Source organism: Solea senegalensis, linkage group LG11, assembly GCF_019176455.1.
Source record: "Solea senegalensis isolate Sse05_10M linkage group LG11, IFAPA_SoseM_1, whole genome shotgun sequence".
Lineage (NCBI taxonomy): Eukaryota > Metazoa > Chordata > Actinopteri > Pleuronectiformes > Soleidae > Solea > Solea senegalensis.
Window position 1 is genome coordinate 16,804,655 of NC_058031.1, and position 17,772 is coordinate 16,822,426.

A 17,772-nucleotide genomic window follows, 5' to 3' on the forward strand; every position below is an offset into this window, starting at 1 on the left:
CAAATGACCAGCAGGGGGGGACTGATTGCTCCTGCTGATGTAAGAGCTGTGCTACTGATTCACTGGAGTCTGGAATAATGGAACATACTATGCAGAGTAATGTGGTGCAGTTCTGTCAGAGTGAGGGAGAGTGGGTGGGTGGTGGGGGGTTTTCATGTTAGTATTTTACAATCACAATAGAAGTGATTCAGAGAAATGAGAGGAGAGAGAGAGAGAGAGAGCAGCGGTAGAATACAAACCACTGAGCTGCTAGTTTCAGCTGGATTTTTCTAGTTACACACACACACACACACACACACACACACACACACACACACACACACACAGTTGTGCCTCTGTGTGACTTCAGGGAACATTATATTGACTTACATCAATTTCCTCTAACATTGACTACAACCAACCTGAGCAGAATTTAAATTCAAAACTTAATGTCTTCATCTTACAATGTAACACAACCTGCCTTATGCCGACTTGCTTTTGAAACCACATGGACAAACAATCTCCATTATGCCAGAATGTGACAGATGTTGGTCCAGACAACACAAGTAAACCCTTGTCCTAAAACCAAATTCAACTGTGCAATTGCTGTAAGATATTAACATAAAAAACGCTTTCTTTTACGCTTTCTCTGCCCCCGTCCATATCTTGGTACAGTCCAGTCCTAACCATTTTTGCTGGTTCCCATCTCGTCCTCCTTGAGCCATCCATCTCTTTCTCTCTCTTTTCCCTCTCAATGTGTTTTTTGCTCGTTCCCTCGTGGCATTTGTCTGGACCGTTATTTGTCACCATGAATGCAATAACTGTGCAGCCATGTGTGCCTGTGCATGTTAGGATGTATAATTTGCATGTGTGCTCTCTCTCTCTGTTTTTTTTTTTGTGAGCGAGCTATTATTGTTCATCTTTGTACAAACAAGATGGAGGGTGTGTGTTTGTGTGCGTGTGGGTGTGCATGCATGTTTAAGTGCTCATTGGTTGCTCCGAGCCATGAGAGACTGCATGTATACATAGAGACACACACACACACACACACACAGTCACCATTAGTCATTATGTCCCCTGCTGAGCTGAGCAGATGAACAACATGCTAGTGACAGAGCTAATTCCACAGCCCACGCCTGAATTTACACGGGCACAGGGTTCATCTGAGCATGTGTGAGTGTGTTTTCCTCAGTGAAATATGTTGCTGTGAGATCCAAACAGGGCTCTAATATCTGCTTATAAGTCACTCTCTACTCTACCATCCTCTCACGTTTTGTGCTGATATGTTATTAAAGAAGACCTTTAATTACCTTTTTTTGATGACTACACACAACTCATTCTTGATGAGCACCGCACCGTCATTAATTGCAAACCAAAAGCCATATTGTTTGATTAAGAGAGACATATATATATATATATATATATATGTATATATATACATATATATATACATATATCAGTGAATCTGAAGTTGTTACAGCTCCAATCGCCACGTTCTCTAAAAAAAAGTTCCCAAACTGTCAAGTGTTGACATGCTTTAACCTTCAGAACACAGAGCATTTGACCTATAAACACAGTTGTGTATTATTCCCACGGCGATTTACCATGCGTGCACCTATGGCACAGATCCGTGCCGTGGGTTAATAATTAGCCCCAAACCTGTTTAATATTTTGCTTCATTAATGAGTATTTTCTTGGTGCTCTGTTGACTTGTGTTTCCAGAGGGATGGAAACACTTGAGTTGCTATAATCATGCATGTTGATGTTTGTTTATCTTTTGAAAACCCATTCATTATCACACATACATGGTAAGTGCAACAGCTTCAGAAATGATGAATTGTCAGTGCAGAAGTGAATGTGCCCAGAAAAGTGACTAAATTGAGTGTTTTGGTTGCATCTTGTTTTAGACGATGTCGGCCAGTTTCTCACTTAGCATTTATTAACGCCTTCACTGATCTTTCGCTGACAAATGTTGTGTAAGGATACATAGCCACACGTCCACAAATTTTGATAGAGCGAGAGAGAAAAGCGGCAGAGGGAGGAAAAGAGGAGAGGGATGACAACAAGTCTGAGTGAGCAGAGGAGCACGGCCGCAAGAAAGGAGTGAGAGATGAAGGCAGGAGATAATGGAGCAGAAACACATCAGGCTTTAGTATCTGAGGCAGGACAACCAGCAGAGGAACAAATAAACACCCCTACAAACACTGAGAGAATGGTACAGCCCACTTGGGAATCATCTATTCAGTGAGTGGCACAGTCAAACTAGACGAAAACACAGTAAACGGATCGAGCCGGGTGCATGGCTCTGTTTTAAAAGAACAGATTATTGTTCATTTTGTCATTTTGGCTGACCACAAGGGTTTAAGGTGAACAGTGCCGAGTGGAATATTTGAATTGTACATGATCCAGTAGTTAAACCATATAACACCACACACCACAGATTTGATAGCCTGTTTATGTATGTTTCAGTTTTGAGCATGTGTGCATGGGTGCATGCATGTACTGTCCGTGACATCTTGGTAGCTGTCAGCAAAGGGCAGCCACATATGCAGGACCATGATTTGACAGCTGATTGGCAGATGGACCCCAACATTTGTCATGGCAACCACAAGGGACATTGTCAGGCTGTCAGCTCGTACTCTCACACTGGCAAGCACGGGTCCCATTTGGGCTGCACGGTTCTCTTCAAAACCGTTAGTGAGCTTCTACAAGCTTTCCTTCTGTTGATTCAGAAAGTCGTAACAACACTCCAACTCTGTTGCTGACTATGGTTGTGTGTGTGTGTTGTCGTATTATAAATGTGTCCATACCGTCACAAAAACAAACACGTTCATACCGTTTGTCTTGGATAGGAAAAATGTGTATATGAAAATGTTTGTGGGTGCAGAGAAACCTTAAGTACTTAAGTCCATGTTTCCACACAATACACTTCGAGTCGAAATCTTCTTTCAGAGGCTCTGTAGCTAATCACAGTTATTGGTAATCAAACAACAGCTTCTCCATTAAGAGTTCAAAGTAGAAAACTTGAGCAATACAATCCCAGCGCGGGATGTTATGAGTTTCCAACTGTCTGCCAGCATTTCCTTTCCTCAAACCATTACAGAAACATTACTCGAGATCCATTTCAGAGACACATTTCTCACAGCAAACCTGCCGTCTGGTTCTCCTACAACCTCTAGGGATACAAGGTCCATGTCACTTTAAAATACCTCCACTGCAGCAAACCATAGTGACCCAAAAGATCAAGCCTCTACTTGACACAGTGCTCAAAGAGAAGCAGCTAATGCAGTTCTTCATTTTATCATTGTCCTCGGGCACCGTCTCGCTAAAAGAGTGCTTGTGTTGTTCTCTATCACTGGCAATTGGCAAAGCTGTTCCAGAGATTCAGAAACTTAACTCTAATTTGGTTCTTCTTTACTGCTATTTCATTTCACCACCTGCACGGTGATTCTCAAACAGCAAACAGATGAGCTCGAAAGAAGATCCAGACTTATAGGCCGCAGATTCTTCCCCCACAGTACAGTCCACCATTTTGTTGTTGCTGTATCAGTGGTAATGTTGTGCAGGTGTGATGTTGCCTTGCCTTCTCTGCCACTGTGGCTCGGGTTGTACGGACCTTTTGTTGCAGGGCTGATGTTTGCTGATGCAGACCATTACCAGTGTTTCATCCATCCATCCATTAACTCCCCTACATAGAAAAGGTATCAGCCTAAGATAAGGCTAACATACAGAGACAAACTCACGCTCACATTCACACGTACAGTCAATTTAGGGAGTCCATTCGATATAAAGCCTCTAAACTGTGGAAGAGACATTTTATTTGTTAATAAAAATGGACAAAGGTCTTATGCTCTCAGTCAGTCAGGAAGTAAGAGAAGTGAACATTGAATAGCCTCCAGGTGGCCGTTTGAATGAAAGTCTACGGGAAAATGAGTTGACGTATAACGTCAGCAGACGTTCATGTTTACCTCAATTTTTCAAAAATCTCCATCACAGCCCTACAACAATCAAGTAAAAAGTGACTCCAAGCAGCTTCGGCTTCTCATTCTTTCAGTCTGTTATGTTGGGGGATTCCCATTTTCTCTCTATTGTCCAAATGCCCTTGGGGCCTTTACCTCAGAATCACACATTCCAGTTTTGTGGGAGTCTCTTTTTTCTGTGAGGGGTGCTGTTCATCCGTGTGCAGCTGGGGAACAGCTCTCATCACTGACCCATTTAAACACAGTGTGGTTGCGAGAGAGTGGTGAAAGTAGGACAGAAAAAAATAAAAAGTTTGAGGCGCTGCGTGGGAAAAACGCACAGGCAAACACATGTGTAACACACCTTTGTGTCTTACCTCCCTCGAGATCTGCTGTGTTCTGCCCTTTAGGTTTGTTTCTCTCTGTCTTCATCTCTGCACATTATGGCCTTATATCAAACCCTGACCTTCAGAGACCATTAGAGCGTTTGCTCTTAAAAATATGTACGGAAATGTAGGGTTTTTTTTTTGTTTTTTTAAAGACGTGATGGCTGTAACTGAACTACAGCACATCAGTGACAAACCTGATATACACTGAAGGGATTCAAAGTTGCAGCAATAATAGTTGATTTAAATATGCCAAAACAAAAGGACAAAATACTAACTAGCATCTTAGTAATCTTGAATGAATAATATATGTGTATATATATATATATATATATACATACACATATATATGTGTATGTGTATATATATGTATATATTTTTATATATATATATATATACACACACATATATATATGCACATATAGTATATACATATACTGTATATGTACATATATGTATACATATATAAGACTACAAATACCTGGTCACACATTCTAAATTATTTTAAGATACAGACACTATTCTGTTCTTTCACTTTCTCTCACACTCTGATCAAGGACTCCTGTGTTCATTGGGGGACAAAACCATAGATAAAAGTGAGCTCATGTCCTCTCTATTGGTCTGTGCGACTTGTGACTGTGTGATTTATGTTTACACAAACTGCGAGAGACAATCGGTCTGTAGTGACAGCGAGAGACGGCTGTGTAAGAGGCAGGTGACAGAAGCACAGAAGGATGGTGGCAAATACAAGAGGAAGGACAGAGGACGTTTAAAGCAAGATGAGACAAGAGGATGAAGGAGGAGAGGAAGTACAGACGGATTGTGCGTTGGAGACAGACCAAAGAAGGAAGGATGGAGAAGAGGAAATGGAAACATGAAATGTTTTTTAACCCCTTCATCACTCGTGCGTGAAAATTGACAAAGACAAAACAAGTACCTTTCCACTAATGTACATCATAGCTGAAGTTGATCAAAACCCGCATCCATGGCAGAGTCATTTGACCGGAGAGTGAATTCCAATTAAACACATTCCCACTGGTGAAAACCTGCTTAAACCCAGGTTTAAATGAGGTTTTTGACCAGTGATAATTGGGTAGAGGGAGAGACTGGACAAGACTGATGACAGGGTTGGAGGTGGAGTGATTGAAAGGAGGAGGAGTTCACTGAGAGAGAACCAATGCAAGGTTAGCTGAGGTGGAAAACATCACTTAACTCCATCATAAATAAAGACTGGAGAGAGTGTGTGTGTGTGTGTTTGAAAGAGAGAGGAGATTCATGGGGGTGCATTAATGAAGCAACTGCAGATGACCTGAAATACCTTATACTGCAAGGGTACACTACAACTGAGGATGAGAAATACTTTAACATTAGTAAAGATAAAATAGTTTCTCTTTCAGTCAGTGCGTTTACATGCATGTTAAAAATCCGATATTAGTTGGACTTAGATCAGAATTTGGTTTTCTTAATGTCACAAGTGGTCACACAAACCAATGGTTATGTTTCTCATGTGTTTCTTGTTAGACTGGGGAAAAAGGAAGCTTGCTAGCTTCTAAAAGGACTATTCATACTGCATGAATTTACCCAGAAGTCAGTGGAGTTAGCTGCGATGAAGCATCAAAAGATGAAATGTGATGCAGTGTAGAAAGTTAAAGGATAACGAATTGCAGAATGAACCTATGGTCAATTTAGAGTCACCAAGTTACCTAATCCCACGATTATTAATCGATAACTAAATTAATCGATAACTATTATGATAGTCGATTAATCGGATTGAAGCGTTTTTCATGATTAAAACAAGATTTCCGATGAAGCTCCTTAAATGTGAGTAATTTCCTAATTTCTTTGCTCATTTAATCATAATCCTCAGTTAATCATTTTGGTTTGTGGACAAAACAAGACATTTGAGAACGTCGCCATTTCCAGGTTTGACGAACACCAATCAACATTTTTTCCAGTTTTCTGATATGTTATGGACCAAACGATTAATCGAGAAAATAATCGGCAGATTAATCGATTATGAAAATCATCGTTAGTTGCAGCTCTAACTCAAAGCAGAACAGTTATCAGAAAGTAAAACCAGGTAAAAAAAAAAGCAGCAAGCAAGAAGGAGGAGAAGTGAGGATAGCGAGTTGTTGTATTATTAATTGTAAAAGTACAGAAGTGAACTATGCTTCCATTAGTGGATCTGTCGTTCCTCTTGCTGCTCTCATCCTCTATTTTGGTTCCGACTTCTTTCTGAATGGATAAGCATGACTCACCCAGTCCTTAACCTCCTCCTCTCTCCTTCTCATGTCACCTTGTTTCTGGTCCTAAATCTCACATCTCAGTCTTTCTTTTTTTGCTGTTCTTTTCAGTTTGGTATTTACTGGTAGAAATGGAGCAAAGTGAGAGTGTTGGGTTCTTAGAGACCCTTTATATTTATTTATTTTAATTTTTTTATCTTTATTCTATACGATTCATGGTGTGCGTGCATGTACATGCGTGTGAGCAGGTGTGCATGTGTGTGGAGTTGTATGTAATTAGCATCTAACAGTGAGCAGAGTAATGTGATAGTGTGACCATAATGTATATAATCTGGTTTGCATGTGTGTGTGTGTGAGTGTGTGTGTTTGCATAAGTATAGAGAACAAATGCAGGGTTGTACGTGTGTAGTGCTGGTTCCTATTCTTGTGCGTGTGTACTGTAAATCCAAATCAGACCAGTTGCAGATGTTCCTTTGTGGCATTTGTTGGTCTAGAGTTTACTAAATGTCACACACTTGATGGAACATTATGCAGCTTCTGTGTTCTGTTAAATTCTTCTTCTGGCTGTTGCTTCGCTTCATTACCTTGTGCCTCTGTGGGTGTCTCCCTGCACATCAATTTACAAACTGTTATTCTCAGATTTCTGTCTCCAAGCGAGATAAATGAGTGGTGGAGATAGCGGGGAGAAATTAGAAGTGGGAATAAGGTAAAGGGACAGAAGAGGAGGAGACAATCCTGAAACTGTTACATGAAACAAACAAAACACTTCTCCATTAGCCCTAATGGCACCCACAGTGCTGACACCAACCTTTATGGCAACCAATCAGCTCTGTGGAAACCCTTCACACATGTGCGCACACATAATTAACGTCATACGGAGAAACTCATTAAATTACCGGTGTTAACCATTTGGCCACTGTGGCATTTGCCTGAGGCAGAGTGGTCAGCGAGACTGTGTGAGCCTGAGTGAGAAGCCACACTAATAAAACGGTTGCTATGGCAGCAAACAATTAATCTTCTGTGAATATTAATAACATCACAATAAAATTAACTGGCAGTGAAGTCAATTCTGAGGGTCGCTCTAGATTGTACGGCAGACTTATTCTGATCACGCACATCAAATACCTGCACCTACAGAGATTAAAGGCCACAGTCCTAAATCAGTGCCCTTAAGGTGTAGACACACACACACACACACACACACACACACACACAGGTGGACTGGATGTGTGTAATAATTGTTGAGACAGCAGTGAAGGCATCTGTGAAAGCCTAACTGACAGACTGGACACAGAAATGGCCTCATTCACTCATTCACTGGCAACTGCTTATTGGGTGAGTCGCATATGTGTGTGTGGGTATTTGTGTGTGTCATGGTGTGTCATCAGTCCGACCTTCATGTGGTGGTTGTTTTCACCATCAGCCACTCACGTATGTTGAACCCCGAGCTGAGAATATACTGTAGATAGAGACAGTAATACTGCAAAGAACTGACCGCCAAGAGAAAAGTGCTATAGGAAGACCACGCTGACTAAAACCAGGAAGAAAGCAGGTTAACGGCAAAAGAGAAAAGGAATGAAGGAATTAAGTAGAGAAGCAGAAAGGAGGTAAGTCAGGGTGAACTGTATGAGTTTGCTCCGAGAGACTCTGCCTCCTCCTTACATATTTTATCTCTCTGGCTATTTATATACTCACATATATATATATATATATATATATGAAATCTGGAGAAAAAACGTTGTTGAATTGTTAATAATTAAAGCAAGCCCTTCCCTCCATTTATCTTGTCCATTTTTAAATGTGCAGCACATCAGCACTGCAAGAGAGTGACCAACAAAAAAAGAAGAAATAAGAAGACAGTGGTCGGCTTTAGCATGACACACGAGCCTGGGTCACATTTACATCCACATTTAAACATATTAAACAGCATTTTCTTATCTTAACATCTAAATAACCTAATTTGAATGAATGGGCTTCGGCATTTACACCTGTTATAAGTGTTCTAATAAATACTATTATGGTTAAGCCTGCAATATACTTCATGAAACATAGATATTTACAATATTTACGGGGTTTCTATTCGTCGAAACACCTGCTTCTGTGATCTCATCTCTTCCTTGTCGTCACCCCCACACACTTTGCTCAAATTCCCCTCCTTCTTTCTCTACTGTTCCACTTCCCATCTTTGCGTGTGTGTTCAGCTTGTCTTCCCTCTGGACTGGAGGCTGCGCATGATTCAGTTCAGTTCATGTCTGGATTCTCCCCAGTCTCTAGCTGACTCTCCCTCCATCTGTTCCCACTACACCCTTGCTCCTTAGTAAATGCATCTTCTTCTTTTTTTCTAAATGTCTCATCATCCACCTTATTTTTCTCTTATTTGTCTCCATTTTAAACACTTCTCCTGTCTGGTGTCATTATAGGATTGTGGTCGATAGTACAGTAGGTGACGTCTATCCTCCCTCGCTTCGCTCCTACTTCATCTTCTCATTCTGTTTCATCCACTTCTTCTGGTGAACTGCAGGACTGTACTTCACTTCGTATACATACACACACACACACACACAACATGTTGTATTTTGAGCTGAATGTGTATGCTAGCGTTAGTGGTCAATTTCTCACGGTCTAAATAATGTTCTTTCTTTCTCCTGTTCATGTGTAGTATTCATCACTGTCCTGTGCACAGTAGTAGTAGTAGCTATATTTAACGCCGTGCATTATCTCCAGGTCTTTACTGTACTGTGTCATCAACAATGCATTACAGTACAGTACTATGAACAACTGCAATCCCCAGAGACCCTGAAGGCATCGTGTTTTCTCAAAGGAAACACGTGTTGAGACTCACTCTCAGTTTGCCTTCCTGACTGACTGGTTTATTTGCCTCTTTTGGTTTTCTGTAATCAGTTTCTTCCTTCCATTCTTCTTCATCATTCTCCTCATGCTTTATTACTGCTCCAACTTTTCCTCCCTTCCTTCCTTTCTCCCTTCCTTTTTAATTTCCTTAATGACTCCTTTCTTTCCTCATGCAGTCCTTTAGTACTCTGCATGCACGCACTGCATATCTTTCTATACCTTGACATCCTTGCATTCCTTGGTTCCTTGGTCTAGGAAAAGGTGAACATTTCAGATAAATTCCACGCTAATAATTCATTATTGTACACTTTGTGCATTGACAAATAAATAGGATGTGACGCAACAAAATAATGGACTTTAACTAGTATTTGAAAAACAAATTTAGGTGAATCAAAAGCCAAAAATCTGACAAAGGACAGAAGTTTACCTTTGATTAAAAGCCACACCTGCTTTCATTCCTTACATGCTTCCCCTCCCACTCTGTCTTATTTGTTTTGCCTTTAATCTTTTGTCCTAATTCTCTTTTGAACCAATTATCAATGTAGAGATTAGGATAGCACTCGTGTGACTGGCACTGGATTATCAGGGGTCATCTGTTTTATTTTAAAAGGAAAACAGAGACTTTGGAAATGTTAATTAACGGCCTACTTTAATGCATTTTATTGCAGTAATCACATTTAGCTTCTCCTATGCCATTCTCACACCAGGTTTGTTGGAGCTGTTGCTTAGTCAGGAAGTACAATAAATAAATGAAGTGTAATTCTGATACTTAATTTTACAGAATCACTCGGCCTGTATCAGTTTAGACTTTGCATTATGTTGACAGTGCAGCGCGGTGTGTTCACCTGCCCAACACTAATAAACTGTCTTTATGAAACATGTTCTCCTACAAAGTGAAGCTGTTTTATTAACATTTCTACAGTCAACATTGTGTAGCCTCAGGTGTATTAAACTTCCTTTGATTTTAAAAATGAAGTCAAGTTCTTAAAGTAACTTTCTTTGACTTCATTTGATTCCCAATTAAGATAAGAGTTGCTTACACTGTTAATATGGACTTAAAACCAGTTGTAACAAATTGATAACATTTTAAAAGTGAATAACTATGTAATTCGTGTGACTAACTGCGATGAAGTAAATCATTTATTTGTTATTCATATTTTAAGAACCGCTGCTGCCTTGCCATGATGGAGGTCATCTCCTAGACCATTTACAAACATGATATTAATTGCACAGAATTACATTATCAACATGTGGCCATGGCTGAAAAATATACCAGAATTTACCTTTGAATTTCTAAAAATGCCTTTATAGATACCACCCATCGCTTAGAAGCTACAGCTGTTGCAAGGCCATTGTGCATTTACCAAAATCAAGTGGAAAAAAACAAACCTGCATGTTGTTACCGAGTATTTCTTCAATATATTAGCACTAATTAGCAATAGCAGAATACTAATCTCTTCTTTGGAAATTGTCCCGTGACAGGCTCTTTGGAATTAATGGTTCAAAGTGACGGCAAAGAGGCAATGATATTGCATTACTTACGCTAAAATTAAATGAGACAGCATACTGTATTTTTTTGTTGTGAAGTTTAAGTCAAACCAAGAAAAGAATGAATTTTGATTAAAATATTAATAACGTTGGAAATGATTGGTATGAGACCCAGCTCAGTTCACTTCCAAGGTGCATGCATCACTTCATCTATACTGCACTGTCCCCACAGACCTGCAGAACATGGGAAGTTGAGGATTGAAGAGAGTAAGAGAGGAGGCCAGAGAAAGTATTGAGAACTTAATAAATAGAAAAATAATAAATAAAAATGTAAATGGATGGAGAGAGATGGAGATATTTAGGAAGACAGAGAGGTAGTTAGATGGAAATCAATAGCGCAAAACCAAAAGGGCTTCGAGCACAGAAATAGAGAGGAGTGTATAAAAGAAGGAAAAACAAATTCAGACAGTCTAAAGTCTGAAATAACATATCGGCTTTGAAACGCCGACGATGATAAATGAGTTAGAATGGACAAAAGAGAGGATTTCTCAGAGGGAAGACAAAGATGACAGGTCCTGGCCTAACTGCATCCACGCAATAAAGAAGTTCAACAGTGGAATGAACAGTATTTTTTCTGTTTGGGTTGAAGGGTATCGATTGTCTGGAAGGAGATGACTCAGAATGTGTCTGTTCTTAACTACAACAAGCAGTTATTGTACAGTATGTCTTAAACACATGCATATGTGTACACTGCTTTGCATGTATTGTATATGTAACAGTGCTCTTACCTCGACCAGATGTGGCGTGGGGTTGAAGCCACACAGGTTACACACTTGGCTTTGACACTGCGTACAGGTGTTGTAGTTGGGTGGGTCAGGGCTGTTGATGTTCAGCTCCGTTTTGCAAAGCGGGCAGTTCACTTTAGGCTTCACAGGTTCTGGAGCGGGTACAGGGGCTGCCACAGGCTCCTGCCTCTGTGTCACTTTCTGCAGATGAGCAGGTGTTTGCTGCTGTTGTTGTCCGTGTGGTTGAGGATGTCCTTGCTGCCCTTTTTGATGATGGACAGGTAATTGCTGTTGCGTCATACCTTGTTGATGGGGAATGTTCTGATGTTGCTGCTTCTGAGTTGGAGCATGAAGCCCGCCCATTTGGGGACCTCCCATTTGTGTGGGAGCATGAGGGCCTCCCATTTGAGTTGGACCATGTGGGCCTCCCATTTGAGCCATGAGGACCTCCCATTTGAGTTGGACCATGAGGGCCTCCCATTTGAGCATGAGGGCCTCCCATTGAGTTGGACCATGAGGGCCTCCCATTTGAGTTGGAGCATGAGAGCCTCCCATTTGTGTGGGAGCATGAGGGCCTCCCATTTGTGTGGGAGCATGAGGGCCTCCCATTTGAGTTGGAGCATGAGGGCCACCCATGCCAAATGGTTTGGGTGCAGCAGTTCCTTGTTGTGGCTGCTGCCTGATGTCAGTAGTTGCATTGCTGAACACCACCTTCCCTCGTGCAGGGCTTGGCTGGGTGGAGGCGGTGGGCAGAGGGTCAACACTGATTAGTGTACTAGCCTGATTGAGCAGCGATGCTCCGAAGCCAAAGAGTTTGGTCAGGCCATCCTGGGCAGGAGGTGGCCCTTGACTCTGAGGTCTGTGGGCTGGCGAGGAGCCGGCACTTCTGGTATGGTCATGGTGCCGAGCCATTGGCTGGTGCATTGGGGAACCCCGACCCAAATCGGGCTGAGAGGGCGCTTTGGCCAGACCAGGAAGAGGAACAGCCCCAGGGTGGGGAATCCGTGGACCTCCAGGCTGACTGGGGCCTCCTCTGGGACCAGATCCTGTTGCTCCAGGACCCCTGTGGGGTAGTGGGTCAGACCTCATGCCCTGCTGAGAGGGCCCTATCTGTGTCTGGGGGCCGCCAGGGCCTGGGTGTCTCTGTAAGCCTGGGGAGGCCTGAGGCTGAGTCTGCAGTCCCGGCTGGGATGATGGGTAGGTCTGAGACTGAGATTGGGGATACTGCTGGGACTGAGAGTATGGCTGGGCCTGGGAATAGGCCTGTGTCTGGCTGTAGGGCTGAGACGAAGGCTGCCGCTGCTGCTGCTGCTGCTGCTGCTGCTGTTGCTGCTGCTGCTGCTGCTGACGGTGCGTGGACTGACTCTGTACTAGAGGTTTTGGCTGTGCTGCTGCTGCTGCTGCCGACTGCGTTGGCTGAAGTGTGGGCTGCTGCGGCTGGACGATGGGTTTGGCCTGGTGGGAGGGAGAGTGAATCTGCTGTTGGCTCTTAGAGCGAGGCGTGGTCATATCAATGCCAAGAGCTCTTTGCATCTGACAGTTCAGACACAACCACTCCTGGACCTGCAGACAGAGAACAGACAGGTTTGATGTTATTATATCTGAATAAAATATTTTAAACCCAACACTTAGAAACTGTTCCAGTTTATTACATGGAAATTTCCCTCTATATTTCTCTACATCTTAGCAATATTTGCAAACTCCATTGGAATTCAAATCCGGTTCTACACTTACACACTTCATACCAAATATAATACAGTGCTTTGCAGAGCACCTGATGGAAGTTTGTTGATTAATGTCAGAAAAGTGTAAACAATGACAGATGAGCATAACACAGAGGAAAATCAGAGGCAGACAATGAAAGTAAGCAAAAGATGAAATGAAAAAAACACAATTAATCTCTGTAAAGAGCTAAGTATTAATATTGTCCATCTATCTTGCCCATAGGCCATTGAGTTTCTCTTTCAAAGCTGATTGCTATTGATTACTTTAAGTGTCACTGATGACTCAGACAGTTTAGTCCAGTAACTCTAATCATAAAAACCACAAGAACTTTCTCTTCATTTATCTAACTTCAACGCTGGACATTATGCATGAAAGTAAATGCATTTGGATGGTTAAACATCAAGTATGGTCACATTTTCTTGCTGTGAGAAACAGAAGTACAGAGAAATAGTTGTAATCAACCAGAAATAGAGAGATAGATAGAGAGAGAGAGAAGTAAATCAACCACAAATTGACTGCAGCACTGAGTGATTGCTGAGCTGAAACCACAACCTGAGTGAAAAGCATTACATCTCTCACAGACACTCATACATTACGCAGCGCACAGGTATACACTCAGAAATCAAGTGCAAGCACAATCAAGACACACAAAAAACACATAGGATACATAGTCGAACGAAATGAAGCGACAGCAGCCTTCGCCATCTACAAATAAACATGAAACATCACCCCTCCTCCTATTCCTCTTCTCCTGTCTTCCTCGTTCCTTCTCTTCTCCTTCTTATTCTTCTTCTTCTCCAGATGAGAGCTGATACTCCCTCGTGTGCGGACCTTGGCTTGGCTCTCTAATTTCTCCCGACTGCTTGAAACACACAGCTCCTCTCCAAGCTGTGTCAGCCTGCTCTCATCCTGTCTGTCCTTCCGAAGCTTTGCATGCACCACTGCAACCCAGCTGCCATTAACAGTGCTATTTTAGCTCCCCTGAAGCCAGAGCAAAGATAGTAAATCTCTGCACGTTTCAAGGGTTCCTCCCATCTCCTCCTTACCCACAATGCAATGCACAGCAGTACTGTATCACCCCGTCTGCTATCAACTAATCACCCCCCCCCCCGTTATGAGACAAGTTTACTCCTTGAACTGAGGGGAGAGATGAGGAAAGCAAATATCAGTCACATACCCTAAGTTAGCTTTTCCTCCCACAGAGCTTTTTCTGTCTGGCATTTTCTAGCTTGACAGCATCACTGATCCCATGTTGTTAACTCAGAGGCTAAACCTACCGCTGCGCCCTAACATATTCATTTCCTCCTTAACATATTCCCTTTGTAGCTCTCTCTCTGCTTCTGCTACTTTTTTTCCCCACACCATTTATACACTAATTTCTCTGTTCGTTCTCTAATCAGGTTGAAAATGTAGGTCTTGTTCCCTGAATGGCTGAAGTGGAAAGATATTGAAAGTATAATTTTGCTGTCCAGGCTCCTCCCATGTTGGGCAGCCATAATTACAGCTGATGAGGATGGCAAGAGGGAGATGGGGAGCGGCGTAGGGAGAAAGAAGCCAGCATCAGGAGAGAAGCGTATACAAATGAGGGATAAAGTGAAAGATGGAGGGATGGTAAATAGCGGAGAGAAAATGGAGAGGGAGCAAAGCACGGTGGTGAAGGAGTCAGCAGTTTGTTTTTTTTAAATCCAGGCAGCTCCTCTGCTCTCATCATGTCAAGCTTAATCAACAACACAGCAAACACAGAATAGCCACATCTGTTTCACTGTGGTTAAAACCAATGGATCCTTTCATGTGATGTTGCTCCCACGTGAGGAAGGTATGGTGGGGATGAAGAGTCATGGATTTACCCCTGTACAAACAAAACCTTCTGCATAGTTGTTGTTTTTATGGGTAAAGTGACCTCTAAATGCAGACACATATAACAGGACAGAGTAGATGAACAAATCTACAACAGGTTTGCACATGGAGGTCAGCAGGGACACAATGTCTCTGTCTTCCATCATAAATTACCAGCCTGCTGCCGAAGACAAGACACAGACAAGAAAAAAAAATCAAACATTGTCAGCGTAGTAGCCATCGCTTGACCCTCCAAAAACCGCCTCGCAGCCAAATCAAGAGTGTTGATATTAATGCTCTGACACAGATTGATAAGCCTGTCATAGGACATCTGCAATAGGTGTCTCTGTGTGTGGACACTCAGTCAATTTAATACAAATATAAATAGATGTCTGTTTTGAGAGGAGGAAAATAAGCCATGAGCAAACGTTTGACTCTCCACACTTCAACAGGACGAAGGGTAATGATAAATATTCCTGCCTGTTTTTGTGTTTTCAAACTTCTCAGTTAACACACACTTAAATGGAAATGGACACATAAATGTACTTATATGATGAATGGAATTACTATAATAGTATCCATGAAAAAATAGTAAAGCACTAAATGTGTTTCTTTTGTTTGCATTAGCATTTTTGACAACTTGTGAAACCATGCTAACATCTTTCTGAACAATTAATAAATCAATGAATAAATCAATGAATAACAGTGAAATTTTACGTTTTACGATTTAACTTTTTACAAAATGCCTTCCACACACTCGTTGCATTAGCCTGACTTAAACCAAACATTAAAATACACGTCAATCCAAACGTATTAAGGCATTAAATCAAATTGCTCAAAACTCAACATTCTCAACTGTTCTGTAGCGAGTGGACAATACGGTTTTAAAATCATAACATTATATTCCATATTCATGATATTTCAAAACAATTCAAAATAAAAGTGCTTGTCTTGATGTGGAACGATGTATACTTCCCAGTAAAAACACATTTATGATAAAAAAGACTTGACGTGAATGTAATGTTAATAATGTGGTAATTACAACCGTATGTCATTATTATGATTACAAAAAGCATCGCTAGCAAATACAGTATATTTAGTATTATCATCATCGCTGGCAGCTGTGCCTCAGCCACACTCCTGTTTTCATCATGACATGATATTAAGTGGTGGGCTGCATGCGATTGATTTGGGGCCACATGTGGCCCGCGGGCCGCCAGTTTGACACCTCCGCACACCAGCAAGAACATCATTCAATAAAATGATTCCCCACTAGTGCTTGTGGGGACAGTAATTCAATCGAATGGCGTAGTATGATCCAAAACACATTGACCCAGTAGCAACTGGATTAATATGAAGCACAGCACACTTGGTCTGTCCTAAATCGTACTTACACATAAACAGATTTTTCAAAGTGGGTCCACAGATAAACAAAGTGGAGAGTGACACAAATAAATGAATTACACTGTGTGCCAGCTACAATATCTTTATATCCGTCATAATTTATGATAATTAGTCAACTTCATTGGGCTTCACTTATTGAGTAGCTATAAGCGAGTGGAAGTTCCACAGAGCAGAGTTCACTTCCACGCGGATCAAATATGTCATCAATTTGCCACCATTTTGTCATGATAGAAGCTCTATTCTGCGACTGCCTGCCACACACCGGGTGTGACATTGACACGCGTGCACACACACACACACAGACACACAAAACCACACTCACATTGTGACCAGCTGCTGAAGTATTCACATAACACATCTCCAAACACGGAGCAGGTGTTAATGCTGTTTCATGGAGAAACCTCGAGGTGCGATTCACGACACCAGCAGACATTTCACCTCTTCCTTTCACTCAAAAATAAAACGACAAACTTCAAACTACTTTCCACTCTCGCTCTTAGTTTTCGTTTCAGTTTTGACAATAACTCCATATTCGGAAATGGTTTCTGGCAACATTCGTCTTTGCCATGACGTTGCACAGTCACGTATAACCGAGAAATTGAAATTGTGCAACCAGGCATAACCAGTCGTGTGCCGCTGGCAGCTCCACTGGAGCGTTTGGATGATTAATGCTTTATCCAGGGGCACCTCAGCAGATTCATTTAATGACACCTCAAACGCGAAGACAATCCTAGTGTGGTTTCTCCTTTCAATTGACCATGGCGCAAAGAGGCTCGAGTCTCATAAAATTAGTGCAGCAAATTGATCTCTGTGGTGTTCTTAAAGCTGCAGGCAAGGTTTTTGTACATTTATTATAATATACTGCTTTTACTGTACACTCAAGATTTGTCTCAGTTATGCCCAAGAACAAATACAGGCTTAAATTCCTTTTTTTTTTTACCTTACTTTGTCGACAGTGTTCTGCTATATTATACAAATGACAGAAATCCTCACTCACTCACTCACTCACTCACTCCCTCCCTCGTTCCACATTGAATTCTAATTGGAAAATCATCAATGGCTTTTAACTTAAAACAACATAGGCATGATGTTTTTCCTTCTGCAGTCTGCCAGATTG

General features: G+C 41.6%; 1 protein-coding gene across 3 annotated transcripts in view; it reads right to left on the reverse strand.

Moving 5' to 3' along the window:
• Positions 1 to 17,772, reverse strand: part of bsna (bassoon presynaptic cytomatrix protein a) — an 81,493-nt gene that overhangs the window by 47,952 nt on the left and 15,769 nt on the right. For all 3 annotated transcript variants that reach the window (XR_006361321.1, XR_006361320.1, XM_044038594.1), the window contains exons 2-3: positions 12,206 to 13,253; positions 11,694 to 12,109 (exon numbers count right to left, since the gene is read on the reverse strand). Coding sequence is in view for 1 of the 3 variants with exons in the window: in XM_044038594.1 (XP_043894529.1) it covers positions 11,694 to 12,109; positions 12,206 to 13,253 (1,464 nt within the window). In the remaining 2 variants the exon portion in view is untranslated. The remainder of the gene's footprint in view (positions 1 to 11,693; positions 12,110 to 12,205; positions 13,254 to 17,772) is intronic.